The sequence below is a fragment of the Phascolarctos cinereus genome, unplaced genomic scaffold, assembly GCF_003287225.1.
Source record: "Phascolarctos cinereus isolate Bilbo 61053 unplaced genomic scaffold, phaCin_HiC Scaffold_9;HRSCAF=440, whole genome shotgun sequence".
In the NCBI taxonomy this organism is placed as follows: Eukaryota; Metazoa; Chordata; class Mammalia; order Diprotodontia; family Phascolarctidae; genus Phascolarctos; species Phascolarctos cinereus.
This window is the reverse complement of record NW_027556402.1, coordinates 202588950-202614380: the sequence shown is the minus strand read 5'-3', so window position 1 is coordinate 202614380 and position 25431 is coordinate 202588950. Positions and strand designations below refer to the sequence as shown.

Below are 25431 nucleotides of genomic sequence, written 5' to 3'. Positions count from 1 at the left end.
ATTATGCACATTTTATAGCCCTTTGGGTATAGTTCCAAATTGCTCTCCAGAATGGTTGGATCAGTTCATAACTCCACCAACAATGCATTATTGTTCCAATTTTCCCACATCTTCTCCAACATTTATCATTTTCCTATTTTGTCACATTGGCTAATCTGATAGGTGTGATGTGGTACCTCTGAGTCACTATCTTGCACCTTGTGTCTCTGCCTGCCTGCCTTTCTCTCTGTCTTCCCTTATCTTTATCTTTCAATGTCTTTTTCTATGTCCATTTCTCTCTCTCTTCCCCTCTCCCTTTCTCTCTCTCTTCTCTCTCTCTCCCTCTCCCTCTCCTCCCTCCCTCTCCCTCCCTCCCTCTCCCTCCCTCCTTCTTTCTGTTTCTGTCTTTCTGTCTTTCTCTATCTCTCTGTCTGTGTCTCTGTCTTTCTCTGTCTCTCTGTCTCTGTCTCTCTCTGTCTCTCCTGTTTCTTTCAGGGACAGATGATGCTGCGAGTATCTTTCTCCTTTGTAGTCACAATCTCTTCCTCCCTTCTCTTCCTGATTTCTCTTCTTGCTTCCAAGCCCTCATGTCCCTAGTGAAATAGCTGCTGGGATAGAAGATAGGGACAGATTATAAGCACTGCCCACAGCCTCTTCTCATCCAAATGATCCATGTTTCCTGAGTTTCTAAGTCCAATGTCTTAATTTAAATAGCCCTCGGCCACCAGACACCTGTCTCTCTGCTCTCTTCCCCCACCCCCCACAAACATACCTGCTCAGCTGGAGACAGAGGGGGCAGCGACAATGGAAAATTCCCAAACAGCTGGTTCATCCACATGTTGGTGGATCAGCCCCATCTGTTCTTGCTCCCTCACAAGGACACTGAGATCAGATAGATATGGATCAGGTTTGGAGGCCAACCCCTAGGAAAAGCTCTTTAAAGCTCAAAATTTTTCCATTCCAGATCCCCAAGTAAGGTAGTCTGTCTTTACTTCTCTGCCCGACAATGTTCCTTTGGCCCAAGTTAGGCTCTCTCTCAGCCTCATCTACTCCTTTAGGCTCTCTGAAGTCAGGAGACTTGGGTTCAAGTCTTGCCCCTGACTTACTTTGTAACCAAGTCCTTACCCCTTTTGGGGTCTATATTTTTCCATCTGTATAACGAGAGGGTTGGATGAGATAATAATAGTAGTAGCAGTAGTGGTAGCAGCAGCAGCAGCAGCAGCAGCAGTAGTGGCAGCTAGGTGGTGCAATGGAGAGAGTACTAGGCCTGGAGTCGGGAATACCTGAGTCCAAATATGACCTCAGACTGTGTGATCATGGGCAAGTCACTTACCCCTGCTTGCCTCAGTCTCCTCATTTGTCAAATGAGATGACAAAGGAAATGCCAAGCACTCCAGTATCACAGGGAGTCAGACATGACTGAAAAATGACTAAACAACAACAAAAGTAGTGGTAGTGGTAGTAGTAGTAGTAGTAGTAGTAGTAGTAGTAGTAGTAGTAGTAGTAGTAGTCGTCGTCGTTGTTGTCGTCGTCTACTTGTTAAGAAGCTCTAATTACCCCAGCATGATCATCTCCTTGAGATGGTACCATTTCTGACAACCATCATCCTCACCTGGCCCGGCCAGGGAAAGGAACCCCTAGAAAGACACCAGGCAAGGTTGATGCTTTTCATAATGCTCTTTCCCTCAGAAACTGAAGGAAACCAAACTGACTGGCTCCAAGTCCCAAAGGCAAGGTGTCAAGGGCATCAGGCACAGATTCAATGCCAACCAAGCTACCATCAAGTTTGAGAGGCCAAGAGCCTGGTCTCTTTCTTCTCATCCCCCATTTCCATCCTTATCCCACCCTTCACCTCCAGCCTAGCCTAGGACACCTGCTGGAAAGCCCTTCGGCACAGACCTTGGCCACATCCCTCCCCTACCTTTCCTTCATAGAGCGGTAAAGCTCTGGCTTCCTGAACTATTCTTTCAAACTAGGATTAGAGATTCCCTCTTCCTTGGAGTATTAAGTACAGGGGAAGAAAGGGCACCAGATCTTCAGCCAATAGGCCTAGGTTCAAATTCCAGTTCTCCAATTCTGTGTGACTTCGGTCAAGTCCCTTCCATTCTCTGGGCCTCCGTTCTTCATTTGTAAAAGTTTAGTTGGACTAAACTATCACAAATAGCCCTTCTAGTTCTGTGAACTGGAACTTTAAGCTGAAGGGATGAAGCTATATGTGAGAGGGAGAGCTGGTACTTCCCCGGCAGCAGCCTCCCAGTGTCCACTCTGGGATACTGGCCTCTCTCTCTTTCCCCAGACAAACCACCACCGGCCCAACTGTGTTTGGAGTTATTGATCTACCTTCCAGGTGCTGGAGTCCTGTCGGGAACGGGAGGTGGTATCTGGCAGCTTCCCCATCCCCAGCATAGCAGCTAGCCATTCCCCTCCACCTCTACATCCCACCCCCCATACACACACCTTGCCTCTTCGATGCCCGCTGTCTCTACGGTTGAGTGGTGGGGACTCTGAGGAGGATGTAAGGCCAAAGCCAAGGGGTATGAGCGACCCAAAACCCAGATCGGGAAAGAGGAGAGAGTCAGAGGGACTGGGCCTCAGGTGAGTGGGAAGGAGAGGGCCACAGAGATTCTTCGAGCTGCGCCAGACTCAGCTCCCCGGTCCCTCTGTGAGGGGGGCTCGCTCCTCTAGGGTCTTCTCAATCCTCTCCACCAATTCACACACCTGGAAGTCCCTGCAAACTTAAGAGCTAAGGGGCAGGGGAGGGGACTGGGGCGTGGCGGGGACCTGGAGCTACAAGGAGTTCTCACGGAGGTCGGGTTGAAGGATGGGGGAGTCTTCGCGGCCCCTTTAAGACTGCTCCAGCTGTGGTGGGGTGACAGACGGCACAGGAGCGCATTTGGGGCTGGGCGCATTGTGTTGGGTGCTGGAGGAGATTCCAGAGGGGGACGCTGACTCAGGGCGCACAGAGCCTGGCGTGGTGCTCTTGGAGGGCGCGTCCCGGGGCGGAGTGGGAAGCAGGACAGGGGGATCCAGACAGAAACTCCAGAAGGGGACCAGCGCTGGGACCCGGACGCCCGGAGCAAGAGGAAGGCGCGGGGCTGGGGGCGCACGGGTGGACAGAGCCCGGGTCAGATCTCGAGGAGCCGGTTCCTCAGGGGGCGTGAGGAGCCGCGGAGCACGCAGCTGGGCTGAGGCCCGGCCAGTCCGGGCTCCGACTGAGGGGCTCCGAGTCGCCAGCGGGATCTAGCCAGCATGGCAGCGCAGCTGTGGTGCCTCATGTCCGCGCTGCTGCTGCTCGGTGAGTCCGTGCGTCCCCGAGTCCATCCGGGGGTGAGTCCGGCTCTCCCTTCCCTCGCCCCTGCCGTCCAGCAATCCATCTGTCCTTCTGCTTGAGCTTGCACTCTCTGGCTCCCCTCGTCTCTTCCCCAGCCCCTTTCTTCCTGCCTCTTTCCACGTCTCTGTTTCAGTCTCCGAATTGTGTCTTTTGACAGGGCTGACAGGGACATTAGACGCCAGCCAGCCCGACCGCTCCTTTTCACGGCTGATGGAACAGAGGCTTTTATTCAAGAAAGAATTTGCTCAAGGTCATACTGAGAGTTAGTGGTATAATCAGGATCTGAACTCAGGTCACCTGCCTCGAGACACATCAGCATCTTTGGCATGTCTCTGTTTCCAGTCTTTGCTATTATTGATCCTATTTGCAAAGCCCTTAGCACAGTGCCTGGAACATTGTTGTTCAGTCATTTTCAATCGAGTCCGACTCTTCGTGACTCCAACTGGGATTTTCTTGGCAAAGATACTGGAGTGGTTTGCCATTTCCTTCTCCAGCTCATTTTACAGATGAGGAAACTGAGGCAAACAGGTTTAGATGACTTGCCCAGGTCACCCAGTTGTAAGTATGTAGCTAGATTTGAACTCAGAAAAATGAGGCTTCCTGACTGGAGGCCCAGCTCTGGGCCCATTTGGGACACAGTAGGCGCTTAATAAATGCACGTTCCTTCCTCCTTCCCCCTCCCACTCTCAAACTACTTTCCCCTCTATCCTGCCTCTCCAGGCCACTCTCATTTATCTTCTCTTTCTGCCTGCCAGTGTCTCTCAGTCCCAGTTTACTGTGAGGCAGGGCAGCAGGTGCTTTTCAGACACCAGAAAGATCAGAAGGCAGGCAGAGGACAGGTGGGTTACTTTGCCCACCCCCTGCTCAAAGGGCCTTAGTGATTGCCTCCATATCTCTTCTACTGCTATGATACTCCCCCTTTCAGGGACAGGTTTCTAGTGGCCTGAGAAGGGGTCTCCTATTTTAGGGTTGATTAGAATCTGTGTCTCTGGGTCTACCGGCCTCTGCTGAAGTCTATGTGTCCTCTCTGTCTGTATGGCATCTTCCTAGAAGTATGAGGGGAGAGAAGAAGGATGGGGAAGAATCATAGATTCTCAGAACTGCAAGGGAGCTCAAAGTCTCATAGGATTTAAAGGTGAGGATCTTCTAGATGAGGGCTCTGAGGCCCAGAGAGTTAAGTGACTTGCCCAAGGTCACCCAGGAAGTAATTAGCAGAGTAATTACCAACCCTGATAATCAGGACTCCAAATCTAATGCTCCTTCCCATACTGTGCGTCTAGCCCGGGGGTGGGGAACCTGTAGCCTTGAGGCCACATGTAGCCCTCTAGGTCCTCAAGTTTGGCCCTTTGACTGAATCCAAATTTCACAGAACAAATTCTAGAGAGCCACGTGTGGCCTCGAGGCTACAGGTTCCCCACCCCTGTTCTAGCCCAATCCTCAATCAAATAGAAATCCTTTCTGCACAATACTCAATCTGTAAGTAGCTTTATATAGAGAGAGCATCTAGTAAATGTTAGTTTGAGTAAACTGAACTGGTCATCCAGCTTGGAGAGCTCCAGGGACGAAGAACTTATTCCCATTTAAGAAGCTCCTTTTATTTTAGGACCAGATCTAATCTTTAAGAAGCCTAAATTCTGGGGCAGCTGGAGTCAGGAAGACCTGAGTTCAAATCTGGCCTCAGACACATAACACTCACTAGCTGTGTGACTCTGGGCAAGTCACTTAACCCCAATTGCCTCACAAAAAAGCCTATTTTTTTTTGCACCTTCCATCCATCAATCCTCATTCCAACCGCTGCGACCAAGCAAAATGAGTTCTTCTTTCCCAACAAAGAATGAAAGGGATGGGGGGAGGAGCACAGAAGTCATGCTGGAAAGATTAATGGGTATGTGTGCATGAATCAAAGATTTATAGCTGAAAGAGACATGAGATCATCTGAGTCACCCCCTCCCCATTTTACAGATAAGAAAACTGAGGTATAGAGAAGCAAATCCAAGGTCACATGGGAAATAGGTGGTAAAACTGGGATTTGAACCAGGTCCTCTAATTCCATCATGCTATTGAATCTCTAAGTCTGGTAGAGTGCAAAGTAAACTCTCTATCCCCTAGAAGTAGACATCAAATGTTGAAGGGAAGAAACAGTCCTGCCTATGTGACTTGACAATTTTCACCCCCTTACTGCTACATGTACCCATTGATAATACCTCACTGTTTCCTACAGACAGACATTCTCCCCTCCCTTCATTGCTGTGTACTGCAAAGAAAGGATCTGGAGGCAGAAAACCTGGACTTCAAATCCTGATTCTGCTCTGTATGAGCCGTGTGACCTTGGTCAAGTCATTCAATCTTAGCCTCAGTTTCCCTATCTGTAAAGAAGTGCTGAATACCTGTACTATCTAATCTTGTAAGGTTATGGTGAAGATCAAATGGAGGTAATGTACAGAAAGCACTTTAAGTTTATAAAATATGTGTATCATAAGTGTATAAACCAGCTCTAATTCTTACTACTCAGTATACCTTTATTAGGGGTCTGTCTATTATTAGAATGTGAGCTCCTCCATCAGAATGCAAGCTCCTTCAGGGCAGGGACTTGTTTTGTATCCCCAGTGCTTAGCACAGAGGCACATAGTAGGGGCTTAATTATCTGTTGATTTGATGACTTGCAAATACCCATGTTGGACCTTGAGGATATAGAGATGAAAAATGATGGTAGCCCCTTCCTTCCCTCAAGGAGTTTAGAGTCTAGTAGTGGCAAATACTCCAGGTGCAAAGATCAGGGCAAAAAAAAGGAGCAAATTGATGTGAGGGATCCAGAGTAAGTGATCCAGGAAAATCTGAGGAAAGAAATGACTAGCTGAGAGAAGGAAGTACATCTGGGTAGGCTTCATGGAGGAGGTAGCACTTGGGTTGAGCTTTGTAAGAAGAGATGGTGGAGATGAAGGAGCACGTGGCAGACAGGGAATGAGTGAGAACATAGAGGCAAAAGAGGAAACAGCTCGTAGTCTGGTAAGGCTGAAATGGGAAGAGTAGGAGATAAGGCTAGAAGGGTGGGTTGTAATGAGATTGCTCAGGGCCTTGATTGCCAGGGTCAGAATTTTATGCTTTATTTGGTAAGGAATGGGAGGGACTATTGAGAGCGTTTGAGTGAGGGAAATGATGCGGCCAGAACTGTGGTTTATGTAGATTTGGGCAACTACATGAAAGACAGATGGGAGAGAGGGTAGAATGGAGACTGGGAGACTGTCAGACTCTTAATACAATAGCTGAGGCAAGAAGGAATGAGATTGAACTGAAATAAACGGTGGTGATGGGAGTAGAGAGGCAGGGAGGGATGAAAGCGTTGCTGAGATAGAATCTAAAAGTCTTGGCTGCCAAGTGGAGTTGGGTGCGAGAGACCGAAGTGTTACAGATGACTCAATCAACCATCAAGCAAGCAGCAACCATTTATTAAGCTCCTGCTGTGTGCCTAGCACTATGCTAGGCACTTGGGATTCAAATATAAAGAAAGAATCCTTGCTCTTAAGAGCTTATGTTCTAATTGGATTTTGAACCTGAGTGATTCTCACTGAGTCTAATCCCATCTCTTGGAGAAAGATCAGGCAGGAATTATTGATGCTATTTTATAGATGGGGAAACTGAGACCCCCCAAGGGAGGGTTAGCCTACTCCCACACACTTTTCCAACTTGGTCTGTGCTCTCTTCCCTTCCTTCCCCCAACTCAGCTTCTTCTCCCTTTCCTGTTTAGAACCCTGGTCACTGAAGAGACCATCTAGGGGAGGAGATACAAGTCATTATCATCAGGTCTGAAGGAGAGTCACAGACTCCCAGACACAACAGGGCAAATGAATAATGGGCAAACTGAGTCCATAAAAGCTGGAAGGGACTTCAGGAGTCTCTTCTATAATGTCCCTAAGAGATGAGCGTCCAGAGTCTGGTTGGACAGTGAGAGCCTGGGTGGTAGAGTGGAAAGTGCCTGATCCTGAGAATCAGACCCGGGTTCCAACCCTCAATCTGCCTGATTTCATGCATGAACTTGGCCAAGTCACTTGTTTCAAGTCTCAGTTTCCTCTCCTGTAAAATGAAGGGCTTGAATTAGATGACCTTTAAGCTCTCTTCCAGCTCTGAAGCCTGTGACTTCCAGGGAGATGGAGCTTGCTGTTCATGAAGCAGCCCATTCTGGTGCTGAACAGCTCTGACTGGGTTAAAGTTCTTCTATGAAGCAAAATCATCTTCCCTGGAAGATGTGGGGCCACAAAGAATAACCAATCCCATTTTGCTGTGACAGGCTTGATGGTGATCACGTGGTGCCCAGAACTGAACACCAGGCTCTAGACGTGGTCTGACAGATGGGGCAGAGTCCAGGAAGACTATCATCCCCCCTTGTTCTGGACACTAGGATAGGGATAGGGACTGGACCAATGGTATCACTGGCACAGAGAACTTCCTGCTGCCAATGTAGATAGGTACCTTCTCCGTAACTGGGAATCTTAAGAGAGTTGCTTGGAGCCCTCAGAAGTTATGTGACTTACCCAGGGTCATACAACCAGTGTGTGTCAGAGACTTGGGACTTGGACTCAGGTGCCCCTGGCTTCATGGCTGGCTCTTCTGGACACTGTGCCCCATTAAGGAATGCAGATAAAGGTCACCTTCAATTTTTGGCTGAAATGTCACACTGTTGACTCACAATGAGCTTGCAGTCCACTAAAACCATCAGATCTTTCTCACACAAACTGTCTAGCCATGGCTTACCCATACTGAACATGTGAAATTGGCTTATTGAATCCAAGTTAGAAGGATGTTATATTTACCTCTATTAAGCCTCCTCTTATGCTGCAGCCTTGTGGCCTGAGGACATCTTTTTGGACAGTAACTGTTATCCAGCACCTTAGCTCTGAGTCTAGCTTTGTGGGATCTACAAATGTGATGCATGAATCATCTTGTGCCTTCATCCTTGGTAATGCCTTCACCTTCGTGCCAGGTCTGTGATGAAAGTGCTGAGTGTCACAGTGATATGCCAACCCCTTTTGTGGCCACCAGTTCTAGGGGGACTCAGGTGAGGACATCTCCTTCCCACCCCCTAGCTGGCTTTGTTTCCAGAAAAGAGCTTCACCAGGTAAATGAGGGAAAACTCTAAACAGGCAAAATAAAACGAGGCAAAGCTTGGAAAGTCTGAGCTTTAGGAACCAAGGTAGCTGCAGTCCAGCTTTGATTAAGCTGGAGGGGCTCCTGCCTTGTTCCTTTCCTAGATCAAGCCTGAGCAAAAGGATGTATTAAGGCAATACTTTTATGAAGCCCTTGTACACCAGGTACTTTACAGATATTATCTCGTTTGATCTAAAGGGCCCTGGCTGACAGTCCATCTCCCTTTTGGGCCCCAAGCACCATTACCATAAAGACAATTTCCACATCAGAGTCTTGTAGCTAGATAACATCTTGGAGGTCACCTAGAACAGGCTTTAATTCAGGGTCTACAAACCATAGATTAAAGAGAGTTTGTAAATTTGGATGGAAAAAATTTACATCTTTATTTTCACTAACCTTTTAACAGAAATGAAGCATTTTCTTCAATTCTGAGTTTTTATTTTTATTTTTTAAAAAGCATGATTCTGGAAAGAGGTCTGTAGGGTGTAGTAGACTGCCAAAGGATCTATACCTCTGGACGATACTAATTCTCCCATTTTACAGATGGATAAACTAAGGCTTAGGGAAGGGACTGGATTTGCTCATGAAGTCACTAATAAATCATAGGGACCTGGAGAACAGCTAAGGCTCAGACCCACATATTCAGGAGCTGCTTTCGTCAATTTAATTCAACAGGTATTTATTAACTGCCTGTAGTGTGCAGAAAGTTACCATGGCAATAATGAATAGATTGCCTTAGAGCTGTAAGACCTGGGTTTGAATCCTGCCTCTAATACATACTGACTGTGTGAGGCTGGGCAAGACATTTAGCCTCTGTGCCTCAGTTTTATTATCTGTAAAATGAAGGAGCTGGACTTCATGGCTTCTAAATCCATTAAGCAAGAACTGTGTCTGAGTCCTGCCTTTCACATACCTGTCTGCATGGCTCTGTATGGCTCTGTGACCCTGTCTGCATGATGGTGTGACCCAAGTCACTTAACCTTCCACGGGCACTAGACTTATAGACCCTAAGACAAGCTGCTGACCTCCACTGGAAGGTGTCTCCTTATCCAGAATCCCTTATTCCAATGAAATCATAGGTTCAGCCCTTATCTTCTATTATGTGCAATGTCCCATGCAACTACTTCACAACAACCTTGAGAGATAAGTAGTTGCAGGCATTATCTCCATTTTACAGATGAGAAAACTGAGGCACTGAGAGGTAACATTATTTGCTAAGGTCAAAAGATTCATTTAAGTATGATATTGGTCACAGGAACCTCCAAGTTTGGATTCTTTTCACTTTTTCCTAGCTGCCTCTCACATGGTATAACAACTCTCCACTGTACGTCATTTAATTTCCTTCAACTTCCTCATCAGTGAAGTGGAAGTGAGGCAGGAGGGGTAATGGGCTAGCTAATTACTGAGCTCCCTTCTAGCTCTGGCATTCTGTCATTCTAGGATCACACATATTTTAATCACATTTGTAGTCAGAAAATTGGCTTTAAGTCTTTGAGCTTTGATACATTAGTTCTGTGACCTGGGACAAGTCACAGTCTCTCTGGACACAGGTGCTGTGATCTGTGAAATTGGGGGGTTGGACTTAGTAATCTCTAGTGACCCTACTAGCACTAAGATTTGATGATTCCATGACAGTAGAACAGGGATGTTTCCTTGGGGGAAAGGACTTTCCTATCCCTGTCCTTGCCTTCAGACCAGGCAGCCCCTCTTCTGGCCAGCACTCCTGAGGTCCCCCTCCCCACCCTTCACAGGGCCCCCTAAACTCCTGGGCATTTTCCATACCCTCATCAGTAAGTTTCTTAAGGAATCTCCCATCATCCATCCTGATGTAGCTTCCAATCCAGCCTCAGTCTAGTGGTTTTCTCTTCCTGCTCCATCTGGGGTCTGCTTAATTGGTCCCACTTTAGGTGGGAAGAGTTTGAGGGACCACATAGAGGGACCGTGTAGAAAATGTGGTGAAGGTGACAGTAATTCTTTCATTAGGTCTCTTAGTCCTTCCCCCTTCCCTCCCTCCTTTGTCCCAGGCCTTCAGTCATAAGCATCTGTCTGTCTATCAGAGCACATGACTGAAATACTGTCTGTGTGGCAGGTTTCTCTGCAGTGGGATGCAGGGAAGGGAGAAGTGCATTCTGGGAACAGAGATTCTCCTCAGTGCTCTCGACCCTACCCCAAACACAAATACCTACAGGCCCAGCCATACCTCAGTTGGGGAGAGAGGAGCCTGAGTGTCAGGTACTCTCCTCAGGGAACCCTTTCCTGGGAGAGAGGCAGGAGACAGGAGGACCAGATGTTCAGGCTGGCCTCCGGGGGGGGGAGGGGTTACTGCCTGAGCCTGCAATCCCTCCTTCAAATCTGCTGGGTCACAAGGTTGGGAGAATGGGACCTGTTGTCCTTTACCTTCTCTGAGGCCAGAGACACAGGGCATAACCAATGCTGCGGCAGGAAGGAATATAGTTAGACATGATTTTAAACTGCCAGTCAGAATGGGTATTAGGAACCTCTTTTTGGGGGGTGGGAGCCGGGGACAAGGATGCTAGTTTGTACTCTTCCTTCTAGAGACACCAAATAAGGTCTTGGGGTTCCTTCATGAGATCTATATCAGAATCCTCTTCCAGGATGGTACCCTGACTGCCTCATGGAATCAAAGGATTTAGAGCTGAGAAAGACCTTAGAGAGGCATCTAGTCCAGCCCCCTCATTTTACAGATGAGGAAACTGAGACTCAGCTAGGTGAAGTGACTTGTCCAAAGTCACAGTGATATCTGGCAAAGCTGGGGTCTGAATCCAAGCCCCCTCATTCCAAGTCCAGGGCACATTTTTCATCACCACAGGATTTCTTAGCTTGACTCACTGCTTAAATGCCTCTATTTCTGCCCAGCAGTGCCCTCCACCCCATACATATGCACTGTCTCTGTCTCTGTCTCTATCTCATACACACACACACACACACACACACACACACACACACACACACACACACACACACACACACCCCGTCCTGGGCCCCCAGGGGATCCAGGCAGATTGACCATCCAAACTGAGTTTCTTCAGGGGTAGGAAAGCGAGAGAGAGAGAGGGAGAGAGAGAGAGAGAGAGAGAGAGAGAGAGAGAGATGAGTGTTCTCCACAGACTCACATCTAGCATCTGCCTCCATTTCCCCAGATTTGAGGAGGGGGACAGACACAGCTCCTGCCCTTTAACAGTGAGGGGTGGGGAGCAGAGAATCTGGGCTTGATAAGAAGGAAGGCTGCAAAGGGGGAAGACCATCTTTAGGGTCTCTGTGCCCTTAAGGGCTAACTCCTCGCCAGCCCTGGAAGCTTCTCCTCACTCCTGCCAGCTCCTTCTTGCTCCTCAGCATTGGAAGCCTGCCCCCTCCCCCACCTCATAGGTCAGCGTTTCTGTTGGCATTAATAGTCTGCTTTCCGTTCTCTCCCCATTGGGAAAGGGCTGATGAACAGTGACCAAAGGAAGTCCTCAGGAACATCCTGGCAAATGTGTTATGTGGCTATGGTTGCCCATCCCAGACACACCACCACAGTTTCCCTTCCTCCTTCACCTCCTCTAGCAGAAAGGAACTTCTTTATCTCCATTTCTCTCCTCCTATGTCTGTCTGTCTACCTATCTCTGTCATTTATCTCTGTCTGTCTCACTTTCCTCCTCTCATTGGGTCTCAGCTTAGGTTTGTTTCTTTCACTCTCCTCCTCTGCCTCAGTCTCTCTCCCCTCCCCTTCTGCCTCTGTCTCTTCCCATCCATATAGGTTCGTAGAATGCCAGAGTTGAAAGGGACCTCAGTGACATGCATCTAGTTGTATCTGATGACCTAGAACGGAAGCTCTGGGTTTACATAGACTGGTTTACTTAATCTTGGGAGTATCATTCACAAACACTCTTTGTGGCTTTTGCTTCTGGGTGGGGTTTTCCCTAGAAACATCAGTATTTAGCTCATATTAGCAGAACAGCCCTCGGCTTCTGTGAAAGCGCTCAGGCTCACATAACAAGAAGTGTGGAACTGAAATCAACTATTGGGCTAACATTGACCATAGCACAGGCTTTATTTAACCTGATCAAAAAAATGCAGAGGACTTGTACTCAAGCCCATGAACAGCCAAGGCAACCCTCTTTCCTTTTCAAGTGAGTCCCATATCCCCTAGGGACTTATGCATCCCTCTAACTTATTACCCTCCCATTGGGGTTGTTGTACAAGGAAAGCTCATTCAGTTGCTAGTGCTAAGTGGGAAACAGAACCATCTCCTTTCCCCTGGATCTATACAGTCCACCCAACGCTCAGCTCCCAATGAAGGGTAAAATATGCACTAGCTGCATTAAATTATGGTTCTGTCCATTGCTGCATCTTGGCTTGGGTCCTCCTTGGTCCAGTAACTCAGTGTTGTCCAAGAATCCCTTCCCCAAGCCCATAACGCTTGCTCCAGGAATGTGTGTCCTCATCTAGACGTACCTCTGTGGCTCTGCCTCTCATGCCAGCAGCTTCCAATGAGTCCCAGAGCTCTCTACTACTGTGCTCCTGCCTCCTGGAATCCTAGGAGCCATGGGATCCTCTGATACACGTGGTTTCCTGGAGGGCCTTTCTGGCCATGTGGAGGTGCAGGCTTCCCTCTAGGAAGCTAGAGTCTTTGTGTCTGCCCTTTTGGCTTCTTTCTGCTCATCTCAGCACTGGTCTTTCCCATGTGCAGGTTTCCTGCTCTTCAGCTATTCTCTTAAAGGTCAAGTCCAAGCCAAGGGTATAATTGGCTACATCATACCCTTAATGTGCTGTCAAAGGCAAAGGCACAGAGGTGAGTAATGAAAGCTGAATTCAGGGAAGAGCAAACTGACCAGGTGACCCAGAGTGGGTGAATGGAGAGTAATCTGAAATAAGTTTCTGTCTCTCTATATGTATCTCTGATATGTCCTCCCTCCCTTGTTTTCTGTCCATCTGTCCCTGTCTAGCTCTCTGTCTCTTTCTGGGTCTCTCTCTGTCCTCCTTCTGTATCTCTGTCTTTCTCCTCTCCAGTCTAGCTATCTCTCCCTGTTTCATATGACCTTCAGAGAAGATATGATAGACTGGATCTCTCAAAGAAGGAGACTCCTCCTTCCTATCTTTACTGCTATGCTAGGAACATCTGCTTCACCTTATACTCCATTCATTCATTCAAACATTTCTTGAGTACCTACTGTGTAGACAACCCTGGGTTTAATGCTGAGGAGGAGGCAGAGACATCAACAGGTTCCAGGACCTGACTTCAGGGAGTTCCCAGTCTGGTAGGAAGATAATACAGAGACAGGTTAACTGCAACACAAAGAATCAGAAAAAAAGGGAGCTTACTGTTGGCCAGGGTGCCACTTCCTCCAGGTGGCATCTGAAGGAGAGTTTGAAGTAGGGGCTGTATTTTGACTGGGGGGGGGATTATTCTAGGTAGAGGAAGACCCATGAACAAAAACTGCATTATTTCCCATGCAGGTCCCAGAGCAGAGAAAAGTTTGGAAAGCGATCCTGGCCCACCTCTATACTCCCTCTCAGCAATATGGGAGCAAGACCTAGTGTCAGAGACCCTCAGAGCAGAAGGGACCTCAGAGGTCACCTCATCCAGTCCCTAATGAGATAAGAGCCTCCCTTCTGTGTTCTGGACAAGAGGCCAAGCAGCTTTGGCTTGAAGGTGTCCAGGGATAAGGAAGGGCCCCCCCCAAAAAAGAGGCCATCGTTTTTCAGGACCACTCTAACAGTAAGAAGCCTTTTCCTGACATCAAATTTGAATTTGCTTCTTCCACAAGACAGCCCTTCAAATGCCCTGCCTGAATCGTCTTTTCTCCCAGCTAAAACCCCATGTTCCTTCAATTCTTGCCTTTTTTAGAAACCAGATCTCTGATTTCAAAGTGAGCTCCTGGGAAGGAACTTCCTTAATCAATGCAGACCAACATCTTTTCTGCAACCTGGAGTCTTAAGGAGTTGCGTGAGAGCAATGAGAGATCGAGTGACTTGCCCAAGGTCGCATAGACAGTGTGTGCGGCCTCATTGCCCTATATTCAATACTACACCTGGCCTCTATCAGTTCTTCCCATGGCACACTCTCCAGTCCTTTATCCATCCTGAAGGCTTTGCTCTGGGTAGGCCCCAGCTTTTAATGTCCTTCCTTTAATGGACACAATGCTCCATACATGGTCTGGCCATACTCTGTACAGAGTACAATGTGTCCCTCATTTTCCACCTCTCGGACAATGCTTATATTATGGAGACACTTGGGTCAGTGTAGATGGTCACCTGAGAACAAATGCTGGTTTCTGCAGCTCACATCTAGGCATATATTGGTGGGTTGGTGGGTGGGAGGGAGATGTCACTGCCCTGGTCATCTCCTTCCCAGCTCTACCCCCAGAGTCTTCCTGGGAAATGCTCATTGTTATTTCCCCTCCCCCATCACCTGTGCACAACCCAAAAATGGCCTGTCCAGCTGGTCCAGCCATCTTTCCTTCTATTTCTTCATCATACTAGGGGCTCACCAAGAGTAGGATCCTACCTCTCTCCCCAAACTGAAGTGTTCTTGTGGATTGGTTCTATCCCCCCTGGATACTAAGGACATGAGCACAGAAGGTCAGGGGAGGACTGTGGAGAGACCATTTTCTTTTTTTTCTTTAGGCAATTGGGGTTAAATGACTTTCCCAGGGTCACACTGCTAGTAAGTGTCAAGTATTTGGTCTGAGGCTGGATTTGAACTCAGGTCCTCCTGACTGCAGGCTGGTGCTCTAACCACTGCGCCACCTAGCTGCCCCAAGAGACCATTTTCAATGAGAATAGCAGTGTCAGTTGAAGTGTTGCTCAGGCCTAAGGGAAAGGGACTGGTGGAGTGGGTCTGCCTTTTTGGTGCTAACTAATCTCCTCCCCCCTTCCCTCCCCTTCCCTCCCCTTCCCTCCCCTTCCCTCCTCTTCCCTCCCTTCCCCTTCCCTTCCCTCCCCTCCTCTCCCCTCTCCTCTCCTCTCCTTTCCACTCCCCTCTCCCTCTCTATCTGTTGTGTGTCTCTCCGACTCTTGCTTTCCTCCATCTTTTTTCCTCCCTCTTCCACAGAGGCCTTTTTGGGATATGATTCTCTGAGCCCAGAGAGGGATCAGGACTGCCTGAAGGCCAGTGAGCATTGTGCCCGGGATGCCGGCTGCAGTGCCCGGCTCCGTACCCTTCGCCAGTGTGTGGCAGGAGATGGTGCAGCCAAGCTGGGGCCTGATGCCCAAAGTCAATGCCAGAGCACAGTCCAAGTCCTGCTGTCCAGCAGTCTCTATAGCTGCCAATGTCGGAGGGGCATGAAACGGGAGAAGGACTGCCTGGGCGTGTACTGGAGCCTGCGTCACACCCTCCCACAAGGTCAGTGTAGGTCAGTCCCCTGCTCCTATACCTGGAAGGTCAGTGTGGGTCAGTTGGCCCTCTGCCTCTGGAGATCCCTGGCCCCACCATCATTTTTGTCTCCTCCTTCCCTGGAGTGGCAGCTTTTTATCCTGATTCCACACGTTGCCTACTTCTTGCTCTTAAAATGGGCTCATTCCCTCTCAGACCATTTCCTACCCCTGCTCATCTTTCTCCTCCATTCGTTCTGGCCAAACACATGAACACTGCTTTTAGAAAACCTGTTCTCATTAAGTCCCTTACCTCTTCATTTTCTTCCATACCAAATTCCTTCCCTCTGTTGTTTCTCTCTGTCTGTCCAGCCTTGTGCCTAGCTACCTTGTAGATGATTTAGAGGTGGAACAGATCCAAGGCTACCCTCAGGGAGCTTACAGTCAGGGGGACAGAGGAGGAGCAGACCCAGGCCCTGCCCTCAGGGAGCTCACAGTCAGGGGGGAGACAGAGGAGGAACAGACCCAGGCCCTACTCTCAGGGAACTTAGTCTGAGGGAGACAGAGGAGGAACAGACCCAGGCCCTGCCTTCAGGGAACTCGCTTCTGGGGGTGGGGTGGGGAACAGAAGGGGAGAAGATCTGGGACCTGCCTGTTGGAGACCTTACAATCTTGGCCACATGAGAAACAGAATGGAAAAATATATCTGTCCTGGAGATCTGTCTTCAAGAGTTTGAAATGCTGTCACATGAAAGAGGGATTAGAATTGTTTTGCTTTGCCCTGGAAGGCAGAATCAGGAGCAATGATAATAACTATCCTTCATATAGCTTTTAATACACTTTATGTGTGATCATTTGAGCCTTCCAACAGCCCTGTGACTGATAAAGTTCTAAAAGTATCATCATCCCTATGTAATTGATGAGGCCACTGAGGCTCAGAAAAATTAAGTGACTTGTCTATGGCCAAACAGCTGTTAGTGTTAGTGCTGGGATTTCAACCCAGGTCTTTCCTGATGCCCAGTCCAGCACTTTATGCCTCTCCAGTGGAGATTGGGAGTTTCAGAAAGGGAGATTTTGTCTCCATGTAAAGACAAACATTTTGAAAATGAGAGCTATCCAACGTGTTGTCTTAGGAAGTAGTAAGTTTCCTGTCTCTTGAGGTCTCCAAGCAGAGATGAGTAAACCACTTGTAAGGAATGTTGTTATAATTAGACTAGATGCCTGCCGAGGTCCATGCCTGCTTGAGGACTCTTCCATTCTGGGAGCCAGTGACTCTGAAGGTAGCATTCTTTACATTACACTTTGAGGTGAGACATCCCAGTAGAGATGGATGATCTAAAGAGAAGAAGTATGATGAATGGGCCTTGAGGGGTACCTACATTTGGGGAGTGGGAAGATAAAGATGAACCAGCAAAGGAAACGAAGAAGGATGTAGGAAGTCTTAGGAAGAAAATAAAGACAGGACCTTCTGCCCACATCCCAGAAATGAAAGGAGTGAGTATCTAGGAATAGAGTTGTCAATAATTGCCAAATGCTGCAGAGAGGTCAGGGATGAGGACCGAGAAGAGCCTATTGGATTTGATACACCATCCTTTGGGAATATATTGGGATTGAATATTCTCCTGCTCAGTCCATAGGTGTCCAGCCTCCAGGGTGGGGCGGGGAGGTTCAGAGCTGTGAAAAAGGTGAAGGATAATGGCAACAGGAGGACAGGATTGGGAGTGGGGGAGGCAAGACACACTATAGCCTCAGAAGCTCAGAAATCTCTCTTTCCTCATCTTTCTTCCCCCCCCCCCCATGAATCCCAAGAAATGATACTAGAAAGCTCCCCCTATGAGCCTTTCATTAGAGGCCTTGACTACGTTGGATTGGCAGCTATTACAGCAGGTATGTACCCCACCAAAGCCCTCAGCCATCCCTGAGAACCCAAACACCTCCAGTCTCCCCCATTTGGAATCAGCCTCCCTTCACAGATCCTCCCCACACCCAACAACTTTCTCCAGGGCTACCAAGTTCCAGGCAGCACCTAACTTTCCTCAGGCCACTGATGGGAGAACTCTCCTGTCCTTGAAGGCCAAACACCCTTGTTGCTCCTATCCTGGTCTTTTGCCAGGGGCTGCAGCTCGGAGTCACTTCAGGGAGTCAGTTACTTGAGGGAGACCTGAGTTCCAATTTGGCCTCAGACACTTACTAGATGTTTGACCTTTAAAGTGTGCAAATCCTTTACCCTTTATCTGCTTCAGTAAAATGGAGATAATAACAGCACTTACTTCTTAAGGTTGTTATAGAATCAAATGGAATAATATTTGTAAAAGGCTTAGCATAGTGCTTAGCACATATAGGTGCTATATAAAAATGCTTCTTTCTTCCTCTCATCACTGCTCTGCGATCTCATCATAGTGATGGAGCCAGGGAGAGCCAGGGTTGGGGAAAGACAGTCTGCTTGGGGGATTATTCACTTTGTATTATTCATTAAAAAGAATCTGTCTTTTGGATCTTCTAGCCCAGTTCTTAGCCTCTTTTGGTGCCACAGGCCTATTTATCAGTCTGGTGAAGTCTAGGGACCCCTTTTTTGGAATGATGCTTTAAAGTGCATAAAATACATAGGATTACAAAAGAAACAAAGCATATTGAAATACTGTAATTAAAATTTTTTTAAACACCAAGTTAATGAATCCCAAGTTAAGAAACCCCTGATCTGAGATATATATGGGATATATGTTTGGCCATCCACTTTTGGGGGAATAATGTGTCTTTCACGTGATTCCGTTACCTGACTTTTGTGTGATTTGCCTTACTGGCAGCCGGGACAATCCGCTGTCGGAGTTGTTCACCATATTTTACCCACTGTATTTTTCCCTGTTCCAAACGTTAGTCGTTTGAAAATGTTATTCCTCTCCAGCTCCACTCCCAGCCCACATTAGGAGGACGAAGCCTTCTGCCCTGGAGCAAGAGGTCCCGGGGGCGGCTTTTCGGGAGAGGGGCGAGGGCGGATTATAAAGCTGGCCTCGCTCTGTCCCCACCTTTTCACCCAGGGTCCGAGGGCGAGAGCCCGTCCCCGAGAGGCAACCGCTGCCTAGACGCGGCCAAGGCTTGCAACGTGGACGGGCTGTGCCAGCGGCTGCGGGCGGACTACGCGGCCCTGTGCCTGAGGGCCGGGGCCCGCGGCTGCCCCCGGACCCGCTGCCACCGGGCCCTGCGCCGCTTCTTTGACCGGGTCCAGCCAGCGCTCAGCCACGCGCTGCTCTTCTGCCCCTGCGGGCCGGGGGACGCGGCGTGCGCCGAGCGCCGCAGGCAGACCATCGTCCCGGCGTGCTCCTACGGCCCCGGCCCCAGCCTCGGGCCTCGTGCCGCCCCCGCCGCCGCTGTCCAGCCCAACTGCCTGGCGCCGCTGGACGCCTGCCGCCGGGGCTACGTGTGCAGGTGAGCCGGGGCAGCCAAGGGCAGAGAGGACCCAGAGCGGCCCAAGCGAGGCCCGCGGAGCGCGGCCAGCGCAGAGCCCAGCACTGTCCTCCGTCCCCACCAGGTCCCGTTTGGCCGAGTTCCAAACAGCCTGCCAGCCATCCCTGCTCACCCCGAGTGGATGCATCCACGAGGATTCCCCCAGCTGCCTATGGGCCTACACTGGCATTCTGGGTATGAGCTAGCAGTGTCCACGCAGGCATCCTGGATCTAGGGACGGAGCTTAATTTACTTGGGTGACCTGGGTACAGGAAGAAGGTGGCATCTACACAGCCTCCGGGATAAAGGGAGGGTAGGGGGACGGCTAGGTGGCACAGTGGATAGAGCACTGGCCCTGAATTCAGGAGGAGTTCAAATCCGGACTCAGACACATAACACTTACTAGCTGTGTGACCCTGGGCAAGTCACTTAACCCCATTGCCTAGCCCCCTCCCAAAAGGAGATAAAGGGAGGGTAGAATATCCTTAGAGAGCCTTGTTGGGGGTGGGGTGGATAGGGAGCAGAGTGCTTCCGCTGACCCCCTAGGTTTGGGAGTTCTGACTGCATCGTCACAGCCTTCTTGTATATGGGAATTGAGCATCTATATGAGGGCAGGCTAGGTAAAGGGTATGTGTGTTTCCCTAGGTACTGTGCATAATGTCACCTCCAGAGGCATGCTGGGTATGAGGTGGGAGGATGTCTACACAGCAAAATGGTTATTGGAAGGGGGACATTTACATGGGTGTCCTGAACACAAGTGGGTGTCCATCCTAAGCATGGGGATAAGTGCATTCTATTGCGTGCCCTGGGAGGGTCCTCCCTGCATGAGCATCCTGAGGGTTAAGAGTATAGGGACGCCGTGCATCTACAGAGTTTTTAATGTGTTTGAGGATGCTTATGGAAGAGCATCGAAGATACAGGGGGAGAGTATCTATTCAGGCATCCAGGATATAGAGAGTGGGGCACCTACAGAGTCATCCTGGGTGTGAGGAAGAGGTGTCTTAGGTGCAAAGAGAGACAGCTATCTTGGGCCTTTTTTCTTCCCTTCCCAGGGACCCCCATCACACCCAACTATGTGGACAATGTAAGCACTGCTGTGGCACCTTGGTGTAGCTGCAGCTCCAGTGGGAACAGGCTTGAAGAATGCGAGACCTTCCTGGGGCTCTTTGTGGGGAATCCCTGTCTTCGTAAGTATTTGGAGCTAGAGGTGGGGGCTGGAGGATGGAACAGAAGCAGAGGAGACAGAAGAGGCTGGGGATGATGGCTGACAGAACAGAGGGCAGACAGGGAAGAAGCTAGCTTAGATCCTACCCACAGTATCCCATCTTCTTTCTCACCAGAAAATGCTATCCTGGCTTTTGGCAACCAGACAGTCCTAAGGTGGGGCCCCTCTGTCTTTCCACCTGGAACATACCTGCAGGAATCCCCTGGTTCTGGGCACAGCCTCTTCAACCAACTGAAGCCCCCCCAACCCACCCAGGTATGAATTTTCTGAGTCTCTCCAGGCTCAAGCACCCCCAGCCTGAGCTCCTCTTCCTCTTCAAAGAATTACCTTGTTCCCAAGCAGCCTGAAGCCCTCAAATTGCAGCCCACCCCAAACTAGGGCTGACCTTTTACTTGGGAAGCCTCAGCCCCCTCTGTATAGGGAAGTAGCTTTCCCAAACACGTTCATTAATTGCCTAACCTCCTCCTTTTGATTTATTTCAACCAAAATTTGTTAACTGTTCACTATTTGCAAGGCTCTATGCTCCTTCTGGGGTCACAAAGATGCAAACGACAGAGTCCCTGCCTTGAGGAGCTTACAATCTAATAGGCAACACATGACATCCAGATAAATGTGAGACAAGGGAGACTGTGATGGATGCAAAATGCTCCAGGAAAATACGAGCCTTTCCTTAATCTGCCCCACGACGCTCTCATCTGTCTTTTCAGATCAATGCCATGTTTTTCCCACTTACACACACTGTATCCTAGCCTAACTGGTTCTGATTTTTTAAAAATTAATTAATTCATTTATTTATTTTTAGTTTTCAACAATCATTTCTATAAGCTTTTGAGTTTTAAATTTTCTCCCCTCTCTCCCAGCCTCCCTCTCCAAGATGGCATACAATCTGACATAGGCTCTACATATACATTCCCATTAAACATATTTTCTTATTGGTCATGTTGTAGAGAAGAATTGGTGGTTCTAACTTCTTATCCTCTTAACCCCATCATACCTATCTCCGGCATCCAGGACCCTGGACAGATCTGGAATTCATTGCTTCATTCTCAAAGCTCACTTTGTCCACCATTTTCTATGGGAAGACTTTTCTGCTTCCAGAACTGTTAGTGCTTCCTCCTCAAATGACCTGGTTTTTACTTAACTGTATCCATGTCATACCTTCTTCTCCAGAGTGTAAACACTTTGAGGGCAAGACCTGTTTTTTGTTTTTGTCTTTGCAACCCCAGGGGCTTGCCCGTGGTAGACACTTAACAAGTGTTTGATTGAGCTCCTCTCTTCCTTGCAGGTATCCACTGGGGGCTCTCCAAGGCTTTGCGGGGCTCAAGGCTTGACCCTTCCTAGGGATCAACTGCTTTTTACAGCCCTGGCCCTCTGGTTCCTGCCTTGACTAGGACAGCTGGCAGAAGACAGAATGAGTGATCCTGTTTGTATCCATTCTTTTCCAGTGTGGTGGTAACAGTGGGAATCTGAATCAAAGAGAAGTAGGGACCTAGGGGGTCACCCTTGAGCTGGTCCCAACTCTCTCTAACCTCAGACCTCTGTTGGTCTGTGACCCAGACCCTTGTAGCCATTCTCTCTTGACCTAGTACAGAGATGAAAGGCTGGGGGACTGTGAGGAATGACTTAGAGGGCAGAGTCCCATCCTAGAGACTGCTGGACCTGAAATGCTCTGAACCACTTGCCTCCTAGCCTGGAGGCTGGCCTTGGACCTTGAGGTCTGAGGTCTAAGGTACTTAGAACATTTAAGACACTTTGAGGGCAGGGACTGGCATAGAGTAGGCACTTAATAAACTGCTCATCGATTGACAGGTTGATAGGATTTTAGAAATGGAAGGAACTTTGGAGATCACAGAATCCAACTTTCTCACTGATGAAGAAATTGAGACCTCTGGCTTTGGTGTAATGCAAAGAGCTGTGGACAGTCAGGAGACGTAGGCTGAGTATCAGCCTTGCCTCTCATTAGCTGTGTGATCTTGGGCAAGTCAATCACTCTCTTGGCCTCAATTTCCTCATCTTTAAAATGGTGATAATTTCACATGACATCCAAGGCCCCTCTGCTCAGCTCCATAGTCCTCTGATCTAATACCAATTCCCACTAAACATTAAAGCCCTATAGAAAATACAGCTGTTTTGACCCTGTCAGGAGTAGAGTGGGGGGACAGCATGCTGGTACATAGCATCAAGAGGCAATTGCATAAATAGGACTGAGGACGCAGGTCTAGACAATAGTTGCCCTGAAAAAAGAGTCACTGTGACATGGCAGACAAGAAACGCTAATTCTATCCTAGCTGCATTAAGGAGGGAGGGGATGGCCTCCAGACCAAAGGTGGGGGTGGCCCCACTGGGCTCAGACCTGATGGGATCCTTCTCCCCTCATCTGGAGGAGAGTATTAGGTTCTGGGCACAACATATTAAGAAAGGCATTGATGAGCTAGAAGATGTGTGAAGGAGGGTGACCAGGATTGATCTGGAAAAAGGATTCCATTTATTCTGCTTGTTCTCAGAAGGTAGAATTAGGAGAGGGGGGAGAGGAGGAGGGGTAAGGGAGAGAGGGGAGGCAGATTTCAGCAGGAAAAATGAATTATCCTGGCCACTAAAAAAAGGGAAAGGGCTATTGTAATAGCTGTAATACTGTAACAGGCGTTCTTTATCACTGGACAATTTTAAAGCACAGGCCAGAGGACCACCTGTGTGGGATGTTTTAGAAAGGCCCCTCTTCAGGGACTGGTTGTACTAGAAATCCCTGAGGTCCCTTCCAGGTGGGAGAGGTGGTGAGTGATTGGGTGAGGAGAAGGAGCCAAGGCAACTTCTGTGAAGGGTGTGGGATGGAGAGGAAAGAGAGAGCAGAGAGCTGAAGGTGGGGTAGGGATGAAGTATGGGTACTGATATAGTGAAGGGGGTTGGAATATAACAGGAGACTTGTAATTTTTTAATTTGTTCTAGGAGTTTATTTTTTTGGGGGGTTATTTTTTATTTTTATTATTTTTAAAGCACTGGGACTTTTTTGTTCTTTGTTTTTAAATTTCAAATTTGGGGACTATTTTCTTTAAATAAGGAAAATAAACAAAAACCTTAGCACTTAATAAAGTAGAATCAAATTAATTGAGACAACAAATGTTAGATTCGGTGCTGGCCCAGCTGATGTAGATTTCATTTAATTTTAGTGCTTTAGTGTGCTTTCCTCAGAACAGCCACATCAGTATCAGTGCCATGGTTATCCCCATTCAGATAGGACAACTGAGACCCAGGGAAGGCTAGTGATTTGCTCTGTGACCAAGTGAGTCATGGCAGGAATCAGGACTTGCCCCTACTCTTTCTACCATATTGGGCTATCCCTTTAAGGCTTGGGCCTTTCTTCATCTCTCTCACACTCCCCAGCCCTCTTCTGAACACATGGGTACCAAAACTCACCTGCCTAAAGGCAGGACTCCTTGAGCATTGGTGGCAATTCCTTGTATGTGGGGGACTTCTAAGTCCACCTACCCATGTTCTCTCTCTGTCTTTTTCTCTGTCTCTCCCTCTCTCCCCCTTCCACACACATAGTGCTTCTTATTCCAGGTGGGGGAGGCAGTCATGCTACCAAGGGCAGCCTTGGGAAATAATAAGAGCTAACTTTTGTCTTGTGTTTATTATGTGCCAGGCACTGTGCTAAGTGCTTGTACTCATAATCTCATCTGATTATCACAACAACCCTGGGAGGTAGGTACTATTTTTACCCTCATTTCACTGATGAGGAAAGTGAGGCAAACAGAAGTTAAATGACTTGCCCAAAGTCACACAGCTAGTAAGTGTTTGAGGCATGATTTGAATCCAGGTGTTCCTGACTCCAGACCTGGCACTTTATCCACTGCACCACCTAGGTGCCCACACAGTCTGATAATCTTAGGACAGTAGGTGAGGCAGAAGAGGGAATCATAGGATTTGGAACTGAAAGTGCCCTTGGACCCTTCCTTATTTTACAGATGAAGAAACTAAGGTTTCAAGAAAGCAATTCAGTTCACTAACCATTTATTAAGCACCTACTATGTGCAAGGCACTGTTTGAGATGCTGGGAACACCAAGACAAAACCGAAATAGTCCCTGCCCTAGAGTTTAATTCTGCTTGGGGGTTACAACATATACACCAGTAAATAAGTATTGCATAGTATCTGTGAAAGAGTACAAAGTAATTTTAAGAAAGAGAGAATATTAGCGATGGAGGGAATCAGGAGAGACCTCCCGGAGGAGGTGGCCCTTTTGTGGTGCTTTGGAGGAAACTAGAGATTCTCTGGGCCAGAGATAAGGAGGGCACACCTTCCAGACTAAGTTGAAGGCAGGCAGGATGTGGAGGGGCATGTGCAGGGAGCTGTTTAATTGGGACCCAAATTTTTAGGAGACTAATAAGAAATAAGGCTAGAAAGTAAATTGGAGTCATATTGGGGAGAACTTTAAATACAAGGCAGAGGAATTTGCATTTTATCCTGGCGGTAATAGGGAGCTATTGAGGGTTTTTGGGTAGGTAGTTAACGAGGTCCGACCAGAGCTTTAGGAATGTAAGAGACCACTTGGCAGCTGTGTGGAGGGGAGGAGACCAAGAGGGAGGTTAGAATCTGAGTTCTGAAGGATCACCCCGAGTTTGCTAAGGGCTTTATAGAATCCCTGCTATAGAATACCTCCTACCAACATTTAACAACATCCTCACTTTACAGAGGAAGAAATTGAGGCTCATAACGAGCTAATATACCCCCAGTTGCTTGAAGAGTACACAGTTAATTGAAGAGTCAAAGACTTCTGACTCCAAATTCAGTGTTCTATGCATTAAACCACACTGCCTTTAGCAAGGAACTGAGGCATAGGCTCCATCTGTGTGCATCTCTCCATCTGCCCTTAATAAAGTGTTTGTGGACTTCTGCAGGGCGTATGTGTGTTTTTTGTGGGTGTTTGTGTACAAAGACAGAGAGAAAGACAGAGAGAGAAAGAGACAGAGACAGAGAGAAGCAGAGAGACAGAGAGAGACAGA

General features: G+C 48.3%; 1 protein-coding gene across 1 annotated transcript; it reads left to right on the top strand.

Moving 5' to 3' along the window:
• Positions 1-3228: 3228 nt before the first annotated feature.
• On the top strand, positions 3229-25322 carry LOC110221034 (GDNF family receptor alpha-4). Its single transcript, XM_078148865.1, has 9 exons — positions 3229-3274; positions 3468-3572; positions 15507-15797; positions 17576-17653; positions 18802-19189; positions 19293-19402; positions 20260-20394; positions 20548-20687; positions 21700-25322. The coding sequence occupies exons 1-9, from the start codon at positions 3229-3231 to the stop codon at positions 21817-21819; spliced, it is 1413 nt and encodes a 470-aa protein (XP_078004991.1). The 3' UTR covers positions 21820-25322.
• Positions 25323-25431: the final 109 nt, after the last annotated feature.